Source organism: Mobula hypostoma, chromosome 4 (genome assembly GCF_963921235.1).
Source record: "Mobula hypostoma chromosome 4, sMobHyp1.1, whole genome shotgun sequence".
Classification (NCBI taxonomy): Eukaryota; Metazoa; Chordata; class Chondrichthyes; order Myliobatiformes; family Myliobatidae; genus Mobula; species Mobula hypostoma.
In genome coordinates, this window is record NC_086100.1 from 201,479,882 (window position 1) to 201,496,762 (window position 16,881).

The 16,881-nt window shown below is 41.3% G+C and overlaps 1 protein-coding gene across 1 annotated transcript in view; it reads left to right on the forward strand.

Moving 5' to 3' along the window:
• The window catches only part of LOC134346012 (uncharacterized), a 166,641-nt gene that overhangs the window by 20,146 nt on the left and 129,614 nt on the right, over window positions 1–16,881 (forward strand). Inside the window, exon 2 of the mRNA XM_063047352.1 lies at window positions 16,413–16,521. Within this exon, the coding sequence (XP_062903422.1) occupies window positions 16,413–16,521 (109 nt within the window). The remainder of the gene's footprint in view (window positions 1–16,412; window positions 16,522–16,881) is intronic.

The following is a 16,881-nucleotide window of genomic DNA, read 5'->3' on the forward strand; positions in this document are numbered from 1 at the left end:
TGTAGAGTTCTGTTTTCACTTTGACATGAAAGAATCTTTTTTCTTTTGAACAGTGTCAAAAAAGCCAAATTAAATCCACTGTAATTCAGTGTTGTAAAACAAAACATGAAAACTTCCAAGGGGAGTGAATACTTTTTATAGGCACTGCATTAGCAACAAGAGGGAAGCTGTATTCACCAATGAGAGGGACATGGATGATAATGAAAACAGTGAGGGCTATGTTGGTATTAACAAAGACGAGGAATTGGGTCACTTCAGAAATTTTACTGTGTTTAAGTTCTAAGTGCCTGCTGGGATCTGTGCCAGGATACTGAAGAAGGCAGAGGTGGAGACTGCTGGAGTCTTGACAGAGTTCTTTGTATCTTCTTCAGCCTCTGTCAAGGTCCCAGAAAGTTCAAAGTAAATTTATTATCAAAGTACATATTTGTCACCATTTACAGCCCTGTGAGTCACAATAAATACAAAGAGACACAATAGAATCAATGAAAAACTGCAATCAAAAGAATGGATAAACAACAATGTGCAAGGTAACCAAATGTGCAAATACAAAAAGAGAAAATAATAATAAATAAATAAATAATCAAATAAATAAATTTGTTGAGCTGATTATGGATTTTGCAGCTGACACAAAAATTGTCAGAAGTGTAGATGATGACAACAGCTGTGTTGTCAGAGCTGTAGCCGTAGTAGGTGTAGGCAAGTGATCATAATATGATCAGATTCACCTCGAATTTTGAGAAGGAGAAGCTAAAGTCAGATGTATCAGTATTTCATTTGAGGAAGGGGAATTACAAAGGTATGAAAGAGGAGTTGGCTAGAATTGACTGGAAATTAACACTGGCAGGGATGACAGCAGAGCAGCAATGGCTGGAATTTCTGAAGCAATTCAGAAGGCACAGGATATGTACATCCGAAGAGGAAGAAGTATTCTGTAGGCAAGATGATACAACTGTGGCTAACAAAAGTATTTAAAGCCAACATAAAAGTCAAAGAGAGGACATATCATTGAGCAAAAATTAGTGGGAAGTGAGAGAATTGGGAAGCTTTTAAATACCAACAGAAGGCAACTAAGAAATGTTATTAAGGAAAAAATGAAATACGAAACTAAGCAAGCCAATAATATTAAAGAGGATACCAAAGGTTTCTTCAGATGCATAAAATGTAAAAGAGAGGTGAGAGTGGATATCAGACCACTGGAAACGATGCTGAGGAGGAGTAATGGGGGACAAGGCAATGGTATACCAACTGTAACAGTCTTCACTGTAAAAGACACTAGCAGTATGATAGAAGTGTGTGAATTTATTAGGCAGAAGGTCCTTGGGAAACTGAATAGTAGATTAGTCATCTGGACCAAATGTTGTACACCCCAGGGTTCTAAAAGAGATGGCTGAAGAGATCATGGAGGCATTAGGAATGATCTTTCAAGAATCACTAGATTCTGGAATGATTCTGGAAGACTGGAAAATTGCAAATATCATTCCACTCTTCAAGAAGGGAGAAAGGCAGAAAAAAATAAATTATAGGCCATTTAATCTGATCTCAGTGATTGGGTAGATGTTGGAGTCGGATGTTAACGATGTGGTTTTGGGGTACTTGGAAGCACATGATAAAATAGGCCATGGTCAGCATGATTTCCTCAAGGGAAAATCTTGCCTGACAAATCTGTTGGAATTTGAAGAAATAACAAGTATGATAGACAAAGGAGAATCAGTTGATACTCTGTACTTGGATGTTCTGAAGGCCTTTGACAAGGTGCCACACATGAGGCTGCTTAACAAGTTACAGGAAAGATTCTAGCATGGATAAGGTAGTGGTTGATCGATGGGAGGCAAAGAGTGGGAATAAAGGGAGGCCTTTCTGGTTGGCTGCCGATGACCAATGGTGTTCCACTGGGATCTTTGTTGGGACTGATTCTTTTACGTCATATGTCATTGATTTGGATGATGGAGTTGATGGCATTGTTGCAAAGTTTACAAACATTGCAAAGATAGGTGGAGGGGCTGGTAGTTTTGAGGATGTACAGAGGCTGCAGAAGGACTTAGATTAGAAGAATGAGCAAAGAAGTGGCAGATAGAATACAGGGAAGGGAAGTAAATGGTCATACACTTTGGCAGAAGAAACAAAAGGGCTGACTATTTTCTAAATGGAAAGAAAATACAAAAAACTGAGACGCAAAGGGACTTGGGAGTCCTTGTGCAAGATTTTCCAAATGTTAATTTTCAGTTAGAGTCTCTGGTGAGGAAGGCAAATGCACTGTTAGCATTCACCTTAGAGGACTAGAATATAAAAGGGAGGATGTAATGTTTAATCTTTATTAAGCAATGGTGATTCCTCACTTGGAGTATTGTGAGCAGATTGGGCCCTTTAGAAAGGATGTGCTGAAACTGGGGAGGGTTCAAAAGAGGTTAACGAAAATGATTCCACAATTAAACGGCTTGTCATATGAAGTGCGTTTGATCGCTCTGGGCCTGTATTCACTAGAACTTAGAAGTATAAGGGGTGACCTCATAGAAACCTATCGAGTGGCTAAAGGCCTTGGTAGAGTGGATATGAAGAGGATGTTTCCTATGGCGGGAGAGTCTTAAGACAAGACAACACAGCCTCTGCATAGAGAGGCATCTGTTTAGAATGTAGATGAGGAAGAATTTCTTTTGCCAGAGAGTGGTGAATCTATAGAACTTGTTGCCACGGGTTGCTGTGGAGGCCAATTCTGTATGTATATTTAAGTCAGAGGTTGATAGATTGGCCCAAATGGCCTAAATCTGCTCCTAAGTCTGTGTTTTATGGTGACAAAAGTTGTAAGAGATTGTCAAAGAAGGGAGATCAGTTGGAAATTTGGTCAGAGAAATGGTAGATAGAGTTAAATCAAGTATAAGGTGTTGTATCTTGGCAGGTTAAATGAGAACATAGATCAATGCAACATAGGACCGACCCCCCCCCCCGCAATAGATGCCTACACCGAATATGATGCCAATTTAAACAAGACCTCCTGTGCCTGTACGTGAGCCATTTCCCTCCAATCCCTGCATAATCATGTGTCTATTCAATGCTTGGCCACCTGTTCAAGGCACCTACCACTTCCCGTAAAAAAAAAGCGATCTTGCCCCACACATCTTCTTTAAACTTTCAACTCTCTCCTTAAAAGAATGAAGTCTATTATTGTTAAAATACAAATGAACTGCAGAGAATAATCCAAATGACTGAATGATGAAGGTAGAGCAGTAGATATAGTGTATATGGAGTTCAGCAAGGCATTTGATAAGATACCCCATGCAAGGCTTATTGAGAAAGTATGGAGGCAATGGATCCAAGGGGACATTGCTTTGTGGATCCAGAACTGTCTTGCCCATAGAAGGCAAAGAGTGGTTGTAGACGGGTCATATTCTGCATGGAGGTCGGTGACCAGTGGTGTGCCTCAGGGATCTGTTCTGGGACCCCTACTCTTAGTGATTTTTATAAATGACCTGGATAAGGAAGTGGAGGGATGGGTTCGTAAATTTGCTGATGACACAAAGGTTGGAGGTGTTGTGGATAGTGTGGAGGGCTGTCAGAGGTTACAGTGGGACATTGATAGGATGCAAAACTGGGCTGAGAAGTGGCAGATGGAGTTCAATAAGTGTGAGGTGGTTCATTTTGGTAAGTCAAATATGATGGCACAATATAGTATTAATGGTAAGACTCTTAGCAGTGTGGAGGATCAGAGGGATCTTGGGGTCCGAGTCCATAGGACACTCAAAGCTGCTTTGCAGGTTGACTCTGTGGATAAGAAAGAATACGATGTATTGGCCTTCATCAATCGTGGGATTTAGTTTAAGAGCCGAGAGGTAATTTTGCAGCTCTATAGGACCCTGGTCAGACCCCACTTGGAGTACTGTGCTCAGCTTGGGTCACCTCACTACAGGAAGGATGTGGAAACCATAGAAAGGGTGCAGAGGAGACTTACAAGGATTTTGCCTGCATTGGAGAGCATGCCTTACGAGAATAGGTTGAGTGAATTCAGCCTTTTCTCCTTGGAGTGAGGAGGATGAGAGGTGACCTGATAGAGGTGTGTAAGATGATAAGAGGCATTGATCGTGCGGATAGTCAGAGGGTTTTTTCCAGGGCTGAAATGGCTAGCACGAGAGGGCACAGTTTTAAGGTGCTTGGAAGCAGGTACGGAGGAGTTGTCAGGGTAAGTTTTTTACTCAGAGTGGTGAGTGCGTGGAATGGGCTGCCGGCGATGGTGGTGGAGCCGGATATGATAGGGTCTTTTAAGAGACTCCTGGATAGGTATATGGAGCTTAGAAAAATAGAGGGCTATGGGTAACCCTAGGTAATTTCTAAATTAAGGTAGATGTTCGACTTAGCATTGTCGCCAAAGGACCTGTATTGTGCTGTAGATTTTCTGTGTTTCTATGTTTCAAATCAGACCTCACTATCATCTTACACACTTCAATATCTATATACTACTAAAATTCTCATGCTCTGTCTGCCTGTTTGTGACCTCCAATTAGCGCAAACGGTGCATTACAGCGGCACATTTTTTGGCTAAATCGAATTAAGATGCGCTAACTTACAGAATGCAGGCAAAGTTCAGGGTTATATATTCGTATAAAATTGCTCATTTGCCAAAATAAACAGGGCTTCCTTTTAACCCGGGAGCCAATCCGCCATCATGGAAATCGGGACGCAACAGCCCGACGCATGAGCACGGCCAGCCTCAGCAGCAACACCTACCGGAGCAAAAGGGCAGGGCAGCTCTATTTCGAGGAGTTGCATTCTGCTAATCACCATCAGCATGTGCAGGATTGGGACAGATCTAACTGCCACCCATCAATAAGAAATAATTAAATCTTATTGTAATGACGTACTTCGCGACACCCATAAGACCCTTTGCTGCAGTCAAAGGACAGCGGTGACTATATCACGTCCATTTAGGGGAGCGCCAACCACATCATCAAGAATAATCAGCATCCTTTGGTGTTAGTGCTTCGTATCTTCTATCCAGCATTAGGGTAAAAAAAAATGTCAGCCTAATTATGCCGCGTGGAAAAGGAAGGGGGACGTTATGGACAAGAAGTGACGCCAAACATTGTCGGGAAGCGGCAAGGAGAGGGAGAGAACAAGAATCGGATGAGGCCAGGGCCGCATGACTCCAGGATCAAAGAGTCAGGACAAAAAAAGATGAGAAAAGAAGAGACAGAGGAGGAGAGGCGTGCACATCTTCAGGATCAGAGACAAACAACAAACAGCAGAAAAGATGAAGAGATGGGGGTGAAAGGACTGCACGTCTCCAGAATGACAACGAGATGCACAAGGGTGGCAGATAAACCAGAAATGATGCCATCAAAGGTGTCCTTCGTTAAATGAGGAACAGCTATATTTGCTTTGCTACGCGTCGTTCTTCTTTAATAAACTGAGGTTTTCTACTTCAGTTTCCATAGCAAAGCGATACCAATAGCATTCAGGAAAATTTAATGTTCATTCTAGTCACATCAGACTGCACTACCCTTCTCTCAAAGGGTGCCCCAATGGGTCACCCCATTGTCTAGTAACATTCTAACTCCTGTCTCAGTACTTTGATTTAGGAAGGCCACTGTGCCAAAAGCTCACTCTATGACCCTATCTACCTGTGATGCCACTTCCAAGGAATTATGGATTTGTATTCCCAGATCCCTCTGTTCTACCATACACTTCAATGCAGTACCACTTCCTGTGTAGGACCTACCCTGGTCTGTCTTCCCCAAAGTGCAACACCGTACTTATCTGAATAAAATTCCATCTGCTACTTTTCAGCCCATTTTTCCAGCAGGCCCATATCCTGCTGCAAGCTTTGATAGTCTCCCTCACTATCCACTATGCCCCTAATCTGGGTGTCATCCACAAATTTGCTTTTAAGTTCCATTCAAAAGCTTGAATTTGTGCCAGTGAGGGAGGATGTGTGTTGCATAACTTGTGACATCCTTTAGTGCATATGTGATATGTCCACTGGAGAGGCTGGGTGTGGTTTCACCAGGAAATGATCAGTAGGACAATCCAACCTGGTTAAAGTAGGCTTGACTGGGTTCAACAGACCTTCTGTAGTTATTGATAAAACTGTATTGTTGTAATTCCAATCATTTCTCTTTTCACATAGGATTGCATGGACCCCTGTTGTGTCGCCTCTGTGTGTAAACTTCGGCCCGGTGCCAAATGTGCATCAAGTGATATCTGCTGTCGAAACTGCAAAGTAAGTCTTTGATTCTTCCTTTGCCACCATAATTATATAGATGGAAGGATTCCTTTACTTGGTTAATCTGCTGTCTGAAGTTTCATGAGTTGACAATTCACTGCCATAGTAGTCAACTATCAGATCTCCTAGCTGTACTCTGCAGCTGACTGCTAAAACCAAGACCATTGAATGTCTGCCTATCCTCCCAGTGTTGCTTGGTACAGATAACAGAAATATTTGTACCTGTTGACTGAAAATAAGATTGTGTTCCTCTATTCTGATGTTCCAGTTATACATTTCATTCTCCCCATTATGTCCTTATGTGCAAAAGCTTGCAGGTTCCCCAGAATAGTACATTCAGCATCTCTGACAAGGAATGTCACCACTCATTCTCCTTCCCTCCAGAGCAGACAAGCCCAACCTACCTAGAACAAAAGACCTCCCATCCAGCCAACACCCGGGAAATTTCCTACACCCCATTTCAGTGCAAACATGAACTGCACAGAATATTTAATTTGCAGCCTAAGGAGTGTTTTGTAAATTAGCAACGTAATGTCCTGATTCTAATATTCAGTGTTCTGACCTCTGAAGCATACTGCTCTGTCAACATGTGTAGCCACTTTTGGAAAACTATGGACCTGCACTCTTAAGTTTTCAGTGTTCATTAACACTCCCTGGAGCCCTGCCACTTACGCTGTACTGTTTGTCTTACTTGTACTTGGCTTCCCAAAATGCATCACCTTGCCCTTTATGGGATTAAATTCCATCTACCAATGATTTATGCAACTTTCCATCTGATCTGTATCCTGGTCCAGTCTTAGACAGCTTTCTTCACTTTCCAAAACACCACCAGTTTTCCAAGTCAACCATAATCTTGCTAATCACAGCCCAAGGCCCAACCCAACCAAAGGCCTGATCCATAGGCCTGTGACACCAGAGCCCAATGCCAAAGACCAACTGAATCAGAGGTCTGACCATACAGAACACCTGAGGCCCACAAGACACTCCTCACTTCACTTATATGACAGCCAACTCTACACCAGGACTCCCAGACCCAATTAGAAGACCATATGACATAGAAGCAAAATTAGGCCATTCAGACCATTGACTCTGCTCCACCATTCCATCATGACTGATTTATTATTCTTCTCAAGCCTTCTTTCTGTAACTTTTGATGCTCTGACTAATCAAGAAACTGTCGACCTCCATTTTAAATATACTCAATGACTTGGCCTCCACAGTCACCCATGCCAATGAATTCTACAGATTCACTACCCTCTGGCTCAATAAATTTTTTTCTCATCTCTGTTCTAAATGGATGTCCCTCTAATCTGAATCTGGACCTCTGGTCCTAGACACCCACGATAGGAAAATCTCTCCCTATATCCACTCTATCTGGACCTTCCAATATTCAATGAGATCTCCCCCCATTCTTCTAAACTCCAGCAAGCACAGGCCAAAGCCATCAAGCTGCTCATGTGTTAACCCTCTCATTCCCTGAATCATTCTTGTGAATCTCTTCTGGATCCTCTCCAATGCCAGCACATCTTTTCTTAAATAATGAGCCCAAAACTCCGTGTAACCTGGCCAATGCCTTTTAGTTGAGGGCAGTTCATTGGCTATATTTAAGAGGGAGTTAGATATGGCCCTTGTGGCTAAAGGGATCAGGGAGTATGGAGAGAAGGCAGGTACAGGGTTCTGAGTTGGATGATCAGCCATGATCATAATAAATGGCGGTGCAGGCTCGAAGGGCTGAATAGCCTACTCCTGCACCTATTTTCTATGTTTCTAAAGCCTCAGCATTACATCTGTACTTTTGTATTCTAGTATTCTCAAAATGAATGCTACCGTCACATAGAAACATAGAAAAACTACAGTACAATACAGGCCCTTCAGCCCACAATGCTGTGTGTACTTTCTTTAGAAATTACCTAGGGTTACCCATAGCCCTCTATTTTTCTAAGCTCCATGTACCTATCCAGGAGCCTCTTAAAAGACCCTATCGTATCTGCCTCCACAACCATCGCCGGCAGCCCATTCCACGCACTCACCACTCTCTGAGTAAAAAACTTAACCACTGACATCTCCTCTGTACCTACTTCCAAGCACTTTAAAACTGTACCCTCTTATGTTAGCCATTTCAGCCCTGGGAAAAAGCCTCTGACTATCCACACGATCAATGCCTCTTATCATCTTATACACTTCTATCAGGTCACCTCTCATCCTCCGTCGCTCCAAGGAGAAAAGGCTGAGTTCACTCAACCTATTCTCATAAAGCACACTCACCAATCCAGGCAACATCCTTGTAAATCTCCTCTGCACCCTTTCTATGGTTTCCACATCCTTCCTGTAGCGAGGTGACCCGAACTGAGCACAGTACTCCAAGTGGGGTCTGATCAGGGTCCTATATAGCTGCAACATTACTTCTCCGCTTTTAAACTCAATCCCACAGTTGATGAAGGCCAATACACCATTGGCCTTCTTAACCACAGAGTCAACCTGCGCAGCAGCTTTGAGTGTCCTATGGACTCGAACCCCAAGATCTGTCTGATCCACCACACTACCAAGAGTCTTACCATTAATACTATATTCTGCCATCATATTTGACCTACCAAAATGGACCACCTCACACTTATCTGGGTTGAACTCCATCTGCCACTTCTCAGCCCAGTTTTGCATCCTATCAATGTCCTGCTGTAACCTCTGACAGCCCTCCACACTATCCACAACACCCCCAACCTTTGTGTCATCAGCAAATTTACTAACCCATCCCTCCACTTCCTCATCCAGGTCATTTATAAAAATTCACATTTATCTTCCTTACCACCGACTCTCCCTGCAAGTTAACTTTTAGAGAATCCTGCATGAGAACTCCTGAGTCTCTGGTCACCTCTGATTTATGTCCATAGACTTGGCCACAAAGCAATCAGTTCTGCCATTGACTCCTGTAGCACCCCACTAGCCACCGGCAGCCAACTAGAAAAAGCCTTCTTTATTCCCTCTCTTTGCCTCCTGCCAGAAAGCCAATCTTCTATGCATACTAGTACTGTTCCTGTAATACCATGGGCTCTTATCTTGTTTAGTAGCCTCATGTGCAGCACCTTGTCACAAACCTTCTGAAAATCCAAATGAACAACATTCACTGACTCTCCTTTATCTATCCTGCCTGTTAGTTCCTCAAAGAATTCCAACGGATTTGTCAGGCATGATCTCCTCTTTAGAAAACCATGCTGATTTTGGCCTAGTTTATCATGTGCCTCCAAGTACTCTGAAACCTCCATGATAATAGTCTCCAACAACTTACCAACCACTGAAGTCAGGTTAACTGCCCTATAATTTCCTTCCTTCTACCTCCCTCCATTCTTAAAGAGTGGAGTGACATTTGCAATTTTCCACTCCTCCAGAACAATGCCAGGATCTACTGATTATTAAAAGATCATTACTAATGCCTCCACAATCTCTTCAGCTACCTTTCAAATCTTGGTGACTTATCTACCCTCAGACTTTTCAGCTTAACAAGCACCTTCTCCTTAGTATTACAAACTATACTCACTTATGCCCCCTCACACTCTCACATTTCTGGCATCCTTCTAGTATCTTCCACTTATTAAGTTCATCCGGTATTCCTTTGCTCCACCATTACTACGTTTCCAGTGGTCTGATATGCAGTCTCTCATCTCTCTTTTACTCTTTATATATCTGAAAAAACTCTTTCTATCATCTTTTATATTACTAGCTAGCTTATCTTCATATTTCAGCTTTTCTCTTTAGGGCTTTTTTCGTTGCTTTCTGTTGGTTTTTGAAGCTTCCTAATCATCTACTTTTCCATTCATTTTTGCCATATTATATGACTTCTCTTTAGCTTTTATGCTGTCTTTGACTTCCCTTGTCAATCACGGTTGCTTCACCCTCCCTTTAGAATAATTCTTTCATCTATCCTGAGCCTTCTGAATTTCACCTTAAAACATCAGCTATTATGTTCTGTCGTTTTCCCTGTTAGTGTCCCCTTCCGATTATTTTTGACCAGCGCCTCTCTAATGCCTCTGTAATTCCCTTTACTTCACTATAGCACTGATACATCTGATTTTAGCTTCCCCTTTCAAACTACAGGGTGAATTCAGGCATATTATGATCATTTTCTCCTTAGGGTTCTTTTACCTTTAGCTCCCTAATCAAAATCAGGGTCATTACATAACACTCAATCCAGATTAGTCATTCCCCTTGTGGGCTCAACCACGAGCTGCACTAAAAAGTCACCTCATAGGCATTCTAGAAATTCCCCCACTTGGAACCTGGTGCCAACCTAATTTTCCCAATCTACCTGTATATTGAAATCCCCCGTGACTATTGTAACGTTGTCCTTTTGGCATGCATTTGTATCTCCCATTATAATTTGTAGACCAAATCTTTACTACAGTTTGGGGGTCTGTATAGGACTCCCATCAGGGTCTTTTTCTCTGGGTCTGTACACAATGATTGAACATCTTCCAACCCTGTGTCACCTCCTTCTAATGATTTGATTTCATTTTTTACCAATGGAGCCACCCCACCCCCTCAGCTTACCTGCTTGTCCTTTCAATAGAATCCTAGATCCAACCAGGATCTTCTTTCAGTGATGACTCAGAAATGTCCACATCATACGTGCTAATCTCTAACTGCACTACAAGATCATCTATCTTATCCTGTATACTGCGTGCATCCAAATATAACACCTTCAGTCCTGTATTCATCACCCTTTTTGATTTTGGTCCTCTATTACATTTTAATTCATCCACTGACTGCAGTTTTGTCCTGTCATTGCCTGCCCTTCCTGATAGTCTCACTACACACTGCATCTAGTTGTAAATTAACTGCTCCACCCTCAGCCCCATCACTCCAGTTTCCATTACCCTGCCAAATTAGTTTAAACCTTCCCCAGCAGCTCTAGTGTACCTGCGTACAAGGATATTGGTCCCCCTCAGGTTCAGGTGTAACCCATCCTTTTCTGTACTTGTCATGCCTTCCCCAGAAGAGATCGCAGTGATCCAGAAGTCTGAAGTCTTGCCCCCTGAACCAATTCTCAGCCATGCATTCATCTGCCAAATCATCCTATTTAGCAAAGGCACCATAAAGCCAAACCCATTATAAGAGTATCCCCGGGGGGTTCTCGGGGGAGAACTTGAAGTGCGCGCACTCAACGCAATGACAGAATGACAAGGCAATGTTTGTGTATGTAAATGTGTACGTGTACGGAGTGCAGAGACCGAGCGCTTTCTGTCACATTGCTAAGCCATGAGCTGCCACAGGCTCAATGGGTGAAGTGGTGATCCCTAATGTTATGACAAATCTATCATATTACCTTCTATCTGAATAAAATTGTTTGGATGAACATAATCACTCACTCATTGATACACAGTATTAACAATAAATGTGATTTCAAATACGCAGTTTTTAAAAAGAAGTAGATATATTAATTGAGAAAAGTTTTCAGCAGTTATAATTGGATTTGAGTCAGAAGGTTGGACACTGTAATTGTAACTATTAGTTATTTTTAATTTTTAATTACCTTTAATTTTGAACTGTTCCAATAAAAATTGCTGTTACTAATTTGTGATTAAGATTAATGTGCTTTTATAAATTACAGTTTGTAAAACCAAATAGAATTTGCAGGAAATCCATTGGAGAATGTGATTTTCCAGAGTACTGCACAGGCTCGTCCTCAAAGTGTCCTGTGAATATGTATAAGAAGAATTTTTACCCCTGTGCAAATGGAACTTCCTATTGTTATAATGGTGCATGCCAGACTCTGCAAAGTCAATGTCAGAATATATGGGGACCAAGTAAGTACACAACAGATAGGAAGTGATCGGTTACACACAGGTTTTGTAGTGTTTGCTCACTTATTTTATTTTATTGCATCTATTAGCTTTGTTATATGTTTTAACATTGGTCAAAAAGAGTGAAATATTTAAAAATAGGGATCATTTTCATAAAGAGGAAGACTATTCAGATAAAAGGTTCTGGATATGGAATGTTACCTTTCACTTTTCACTGACCTGATGTGTGTTTCCAGCATTTTTTGTTTTCACTTTAGATTTTCATGCCTGCACTTCCCTTCATTTTCATTTAGGTTAAGTAAATGATATATAATTTTGAAATTAGGTGAGAGGCACAATGCTGAAGTGATTCAAGAAAGAAATTCCAGTGCATAATGAGGCAATAAAGAGAAAAGAGAAGTGAGATATGTTGAAGAAATTGGAATAATGGGCAATAAAGTGATTTTTTACATGGCTAAAGAAAGTTACTGGAGTAATTGAGGGAGATAGAGGGTTTGAAAACAAAGATGGGTAATGTCAAAGATTAATACAGGCAGTGCCAGTCCAGGTACCACGGTGTCTGCAAGCAGAGAAATATGAGAGACGAAGAGTTAGGAGCATGGAAACAGGCCCTTCAGTACTACTCATCAATACCAACCAAGGTGTCCATCCGAGCTATTCCTGTTTGCCTAGATCCTTCTAAACCTGTCTAAATGCTTCCTCTAACAGATTGTTCTATATTCCTACCATCCTCTGTCTGGAAGAGGTGCCTCTCAGGTTCCTTTTAAATCTTTCCCTCTCACCTTAAAACCTCTCATCTACTCTTTTCAGAGTTTCCATATCATTCCCGTAATGGAGTGACCCCAGTTGCATACATTACTCTAAGTATGGTTACTCCAAAGTCTTACATAACTGCAGCGTGATTTTCTTATACTCACTGCCCCAACCAATGAAAGCAAGCGTGCCATACACCGCCTTTATCACCCTGCCTACTTGTGTCACTATTTTCAGGGAGCTTTGAACAAGACCCCTCTGTACATCAAAATCTACCTGAATGTCACACATTGCCTCAGTACATTCATTCTGTACACTGATCAGTTCTGGGACATCTGCCGTTGGCAATAAATATAAATAATTTGGACAAAGTATGTAGATGGGCTGGTTAGTCAGTTTTCAGATGTCACAGACATTAATAGAGTTTTTGATGTTGAGGAAAGTTGTCAAAGGATTTAGTAGAATATATACCAGATGGAAATCTGGGTAAGGAAATGGCAGATGGCGTATAATCCAGTCCAGAGCGATATATTTGAGAGGTCAAGTGGAAGAGATAAGTATACAATGAATGGCAGGACCTTAGGTGCATTGATGTACAGATGGATCTTGGGGCAGAAAGATGCAAACTCAGCCAGTTCTATCGTGGGCACTAGCCTCCCCAGCATCAAGCACATCTTCAAAAGGTGATCCCTCAGAAAGGCAGCATGTATCATTAAAGACCCCCATCACCCAGGACATAACCTCTCCTCATTCCTACCATCAGGGAGCCTGAACTTAGGAGAACAGTTGAACACATTCAACATGTTAGGAACAGCTTCTTCCCTTCCACCATCAGATTTCAGAATGGACAATAAACCTATGTAAACTACCATACTTTTTTCTTTTTTTGCTTTCTTTTTGTACTACTTATTTAATGTAATTATATCTATATATAATTCCTATTCTAATGTATAGTTTTTTAAATTATGTAATGAATTTACTGTTGCCACAAAACAAAATATTTTATGACATATGCCAATGATATTAAACCTGATCCTAATTCTGTTTCTGATTCAAGACCATAGCTCTCTGAAAGCAATAGTTATAGAATCCCTCACAGTTGCCACACAAGTTATGTTAAAAATTGTATAAGACGTTGGTGAGGCCTAATTTGGAGTATTGTGTGCAGCTTTGTTCACCTACCTACAGGAAAGATGTAAACAAGGTTGAAAGAGTACAGAGAAAATTGACAAGAATGTCACTGGGTCTGGAGGACCTGAATAATAAGGAAACATTGAAGAGGTTAGGACTGTATTCTTTAAAATGTAGAAAATTGAGAGGAGATTTGATAGAGTTATATAAAATTATGAAAGATATAGAAAGGGTAAATACAAGCAGGCTTTTTCCAGTGACATTGGATGGGATTACAACCAGAAGTCATGGTTTAAGGGTGAAAGGTGAAAAGTTTAAGGGGAACATGAAGGAAAACCTCTTCACATGAGAGTGTTGAATGAGTCACCACTACAAGTGGTCCATGCAAGCTCATTTTCAACGTTTAAGAGAAGTTTCAATAGGTACATGGATAGTAGGGATATGGAGGGCAATGGTCCTGGTGCAGGTTGATGGGATTATGCAGTTTAAATAGTTTTGGTTACCTCACTATAGGAAGGACGTGGAAGCTTTAGAGAAGGTGCACAGATTTACCAAGATGCTACCTGGACTACAGGGCATGTCTTATGAAGATAGGTTGAGCGAACTAGGTTTTTCTCTTTGGAGCAATGGAAGGTGAGAGATGACTTGATAGAGGTCTTCTCTGATGATTGCATCATTTTGTGGTGGAAGGCTTGTATGTTCCTAAGATCCCGAGAATGGAGTTTAGCCATCTGGCACTTAGTTCCTGATAAGATCACCTGTGGCAGTAAGGTCAAAGTGGAGGTACCAGACAAAGCATAGTCCAACCAAGATCTCAACGGTAGAGCTTGCGGAAGATGATGACACATCACAATGGTAGAGAAGGTGGAATAAGGGTGGAGCAGTGAAGGGTCCCCAGTCATCTTGCGTTTCGTACAACTGGACCCTGGGCCCGATCTGTTAATGACCATGTGGTGGCTGCCCATGTATCAGCCTCTGTACATGAAGCACAAGTTATGCACAGGCATTCACCATTCATGTGGCTCTCAGATCGGCCACTAAAGCCACCTGGAGACCCACCATAGACGACCCCTTTGGAGAACATCATACTGAACTTGAGTGATTGCACCACTAGAAGTGTATGAGATAAGAGGCCTTTTCCCAGGATGGAAATGGCTTATACGAGGGGCATAATTTTAAGGTGATTGGAGGAAAGTATTCAGGGGAATGTAAAGGGTAAGTTCCTTACACAGAGAGTGGAACACACTGCCAAGAGTGGTGGTAGAGGCAGATACATTAAGGGCATTTAAGAAACTCTTAAATAGGCACATGGATTATAGAAGACTGGAGGATTATGGAAGAGAGAAGGGTTAGATTCATCTTAGAGTAGGTTAAAAGTATGGCACAACTTGCTGACTCGAATATCCTGTACTATGGTGTAATGTTCTATGTTCTGTAAGTAGATAGGGTGGTAATGAAAGTTTGTGGTATACTTGACTTCATTGGTTAGGACGCTGAGTATAAAAGTCAGGAAGTCATGTTACAGCTATATACAACTTTGGTTAGGTGACATTTGGAGTATTGCTTCTGGTTCTGTTGCTTCATTACAGGTAGGATGTGGAGACTTAGGAGAGGGTGCCAAAGATTATGAAGATGTTACCTGAATTAGAGGGTATGAGCTATTAGGAGAGTTTTGACAAACTTGGATTATTTCCTCTGAAGCACTGGAGAGACAGCCTGATAGAATTTAATAAAATTGTGAGTGTCATAAATAGGGTAGATTGAATCTTTTCTCCGGGGTGGAAATGTCAAATGCTAAAAGCTATAGCATTAAGATGAGAGAGGGAAGTTTAAAGAAGATCATTCTGGCAAGCTTTTTTGCGAGGGGTGTAGATAACTAGAATGGTGGAAGTTGATTTGCTGGCAACATGTAAGAGGTATTTAGACACACATATAGCCAGGCAGCGAATAGAGGCACATAGATGTGTGCAGATGAAATTTGTATTTCAGTTAGCACACCTATATTATATATAACATGTATATAGGCTAATTCAGTCTCTCTCATGGACCTTCACAGCACTCTTCTCCCCCAGTGCATCCCTTTTTGGTAAGGAGGCAAGAATCAGTCTACAATGTATGGAGATATCTTCACTCCTGTCCTCAGTTCTGTAGTAATAAAGGCCAACATACCAGTTGCCATCCCAAATGCCTTCTGCACCTTCATATTCTCTATGATTTGAGCACAAGCATAACTAGGTATTTTTCAACATAAAGACAGAGGTTTAAAGTGAGAAGGGAAAGATTTAAAAGAGACCTGATAGTCCCATTAAGATGAGCTATCCATGTATTTGTGGTCTTTCTGTAGAATAAAAGTATCCAGAGCCCTGTCAGTTATTGTATTGGAGAGAATTAGAATTGTGATTATGTTGCTTACCAGGAAAGGAAGTTTTTGGGTTTTTCTTTTCAAATGTTTATATTTTAAGCATAAAATATCAATGTAAGTTGGGTTATGTTTAACACATTTTATTTTTCCTTCTTTCCAGCTTCTGTTCCCAGTCCCATTTTGTGTTATTGGTACATGAACATCATAGGAAATCAGTTTGGAAACTGCGGCCGGAAAGACGATGGTTCCTTTCTGAGTTGCCCGATAAAGTAAGTAAAAATATCCAGTGAGTGCTGTCTTCCGCCCATGCAGTCTAAGGAGATTGTGGTGCTAATCCTCACTGGAAGCAAAAGTAAGATATTTCATACAGAGCTGTGTCATTGGATGCAGGCTGACCTATCTCTTAAGAATGATCAAAATATATAGGTCAGCATATCATTGTGCGCAGAAGGTCTAAACGACCATAGAGTGCTGTAGTATTCAGTGAGCAATCTGTTCACTTCAAGTATTTAAACCAACATCTCATGCAGTCAGTTCTTTGGGATTGATGATGTCTGAACTGCATATGTTCCACAGTTTGGCTGGTCAAATTCCTATCAAATGGGACCAACTGTATTTTGGATCAAGGA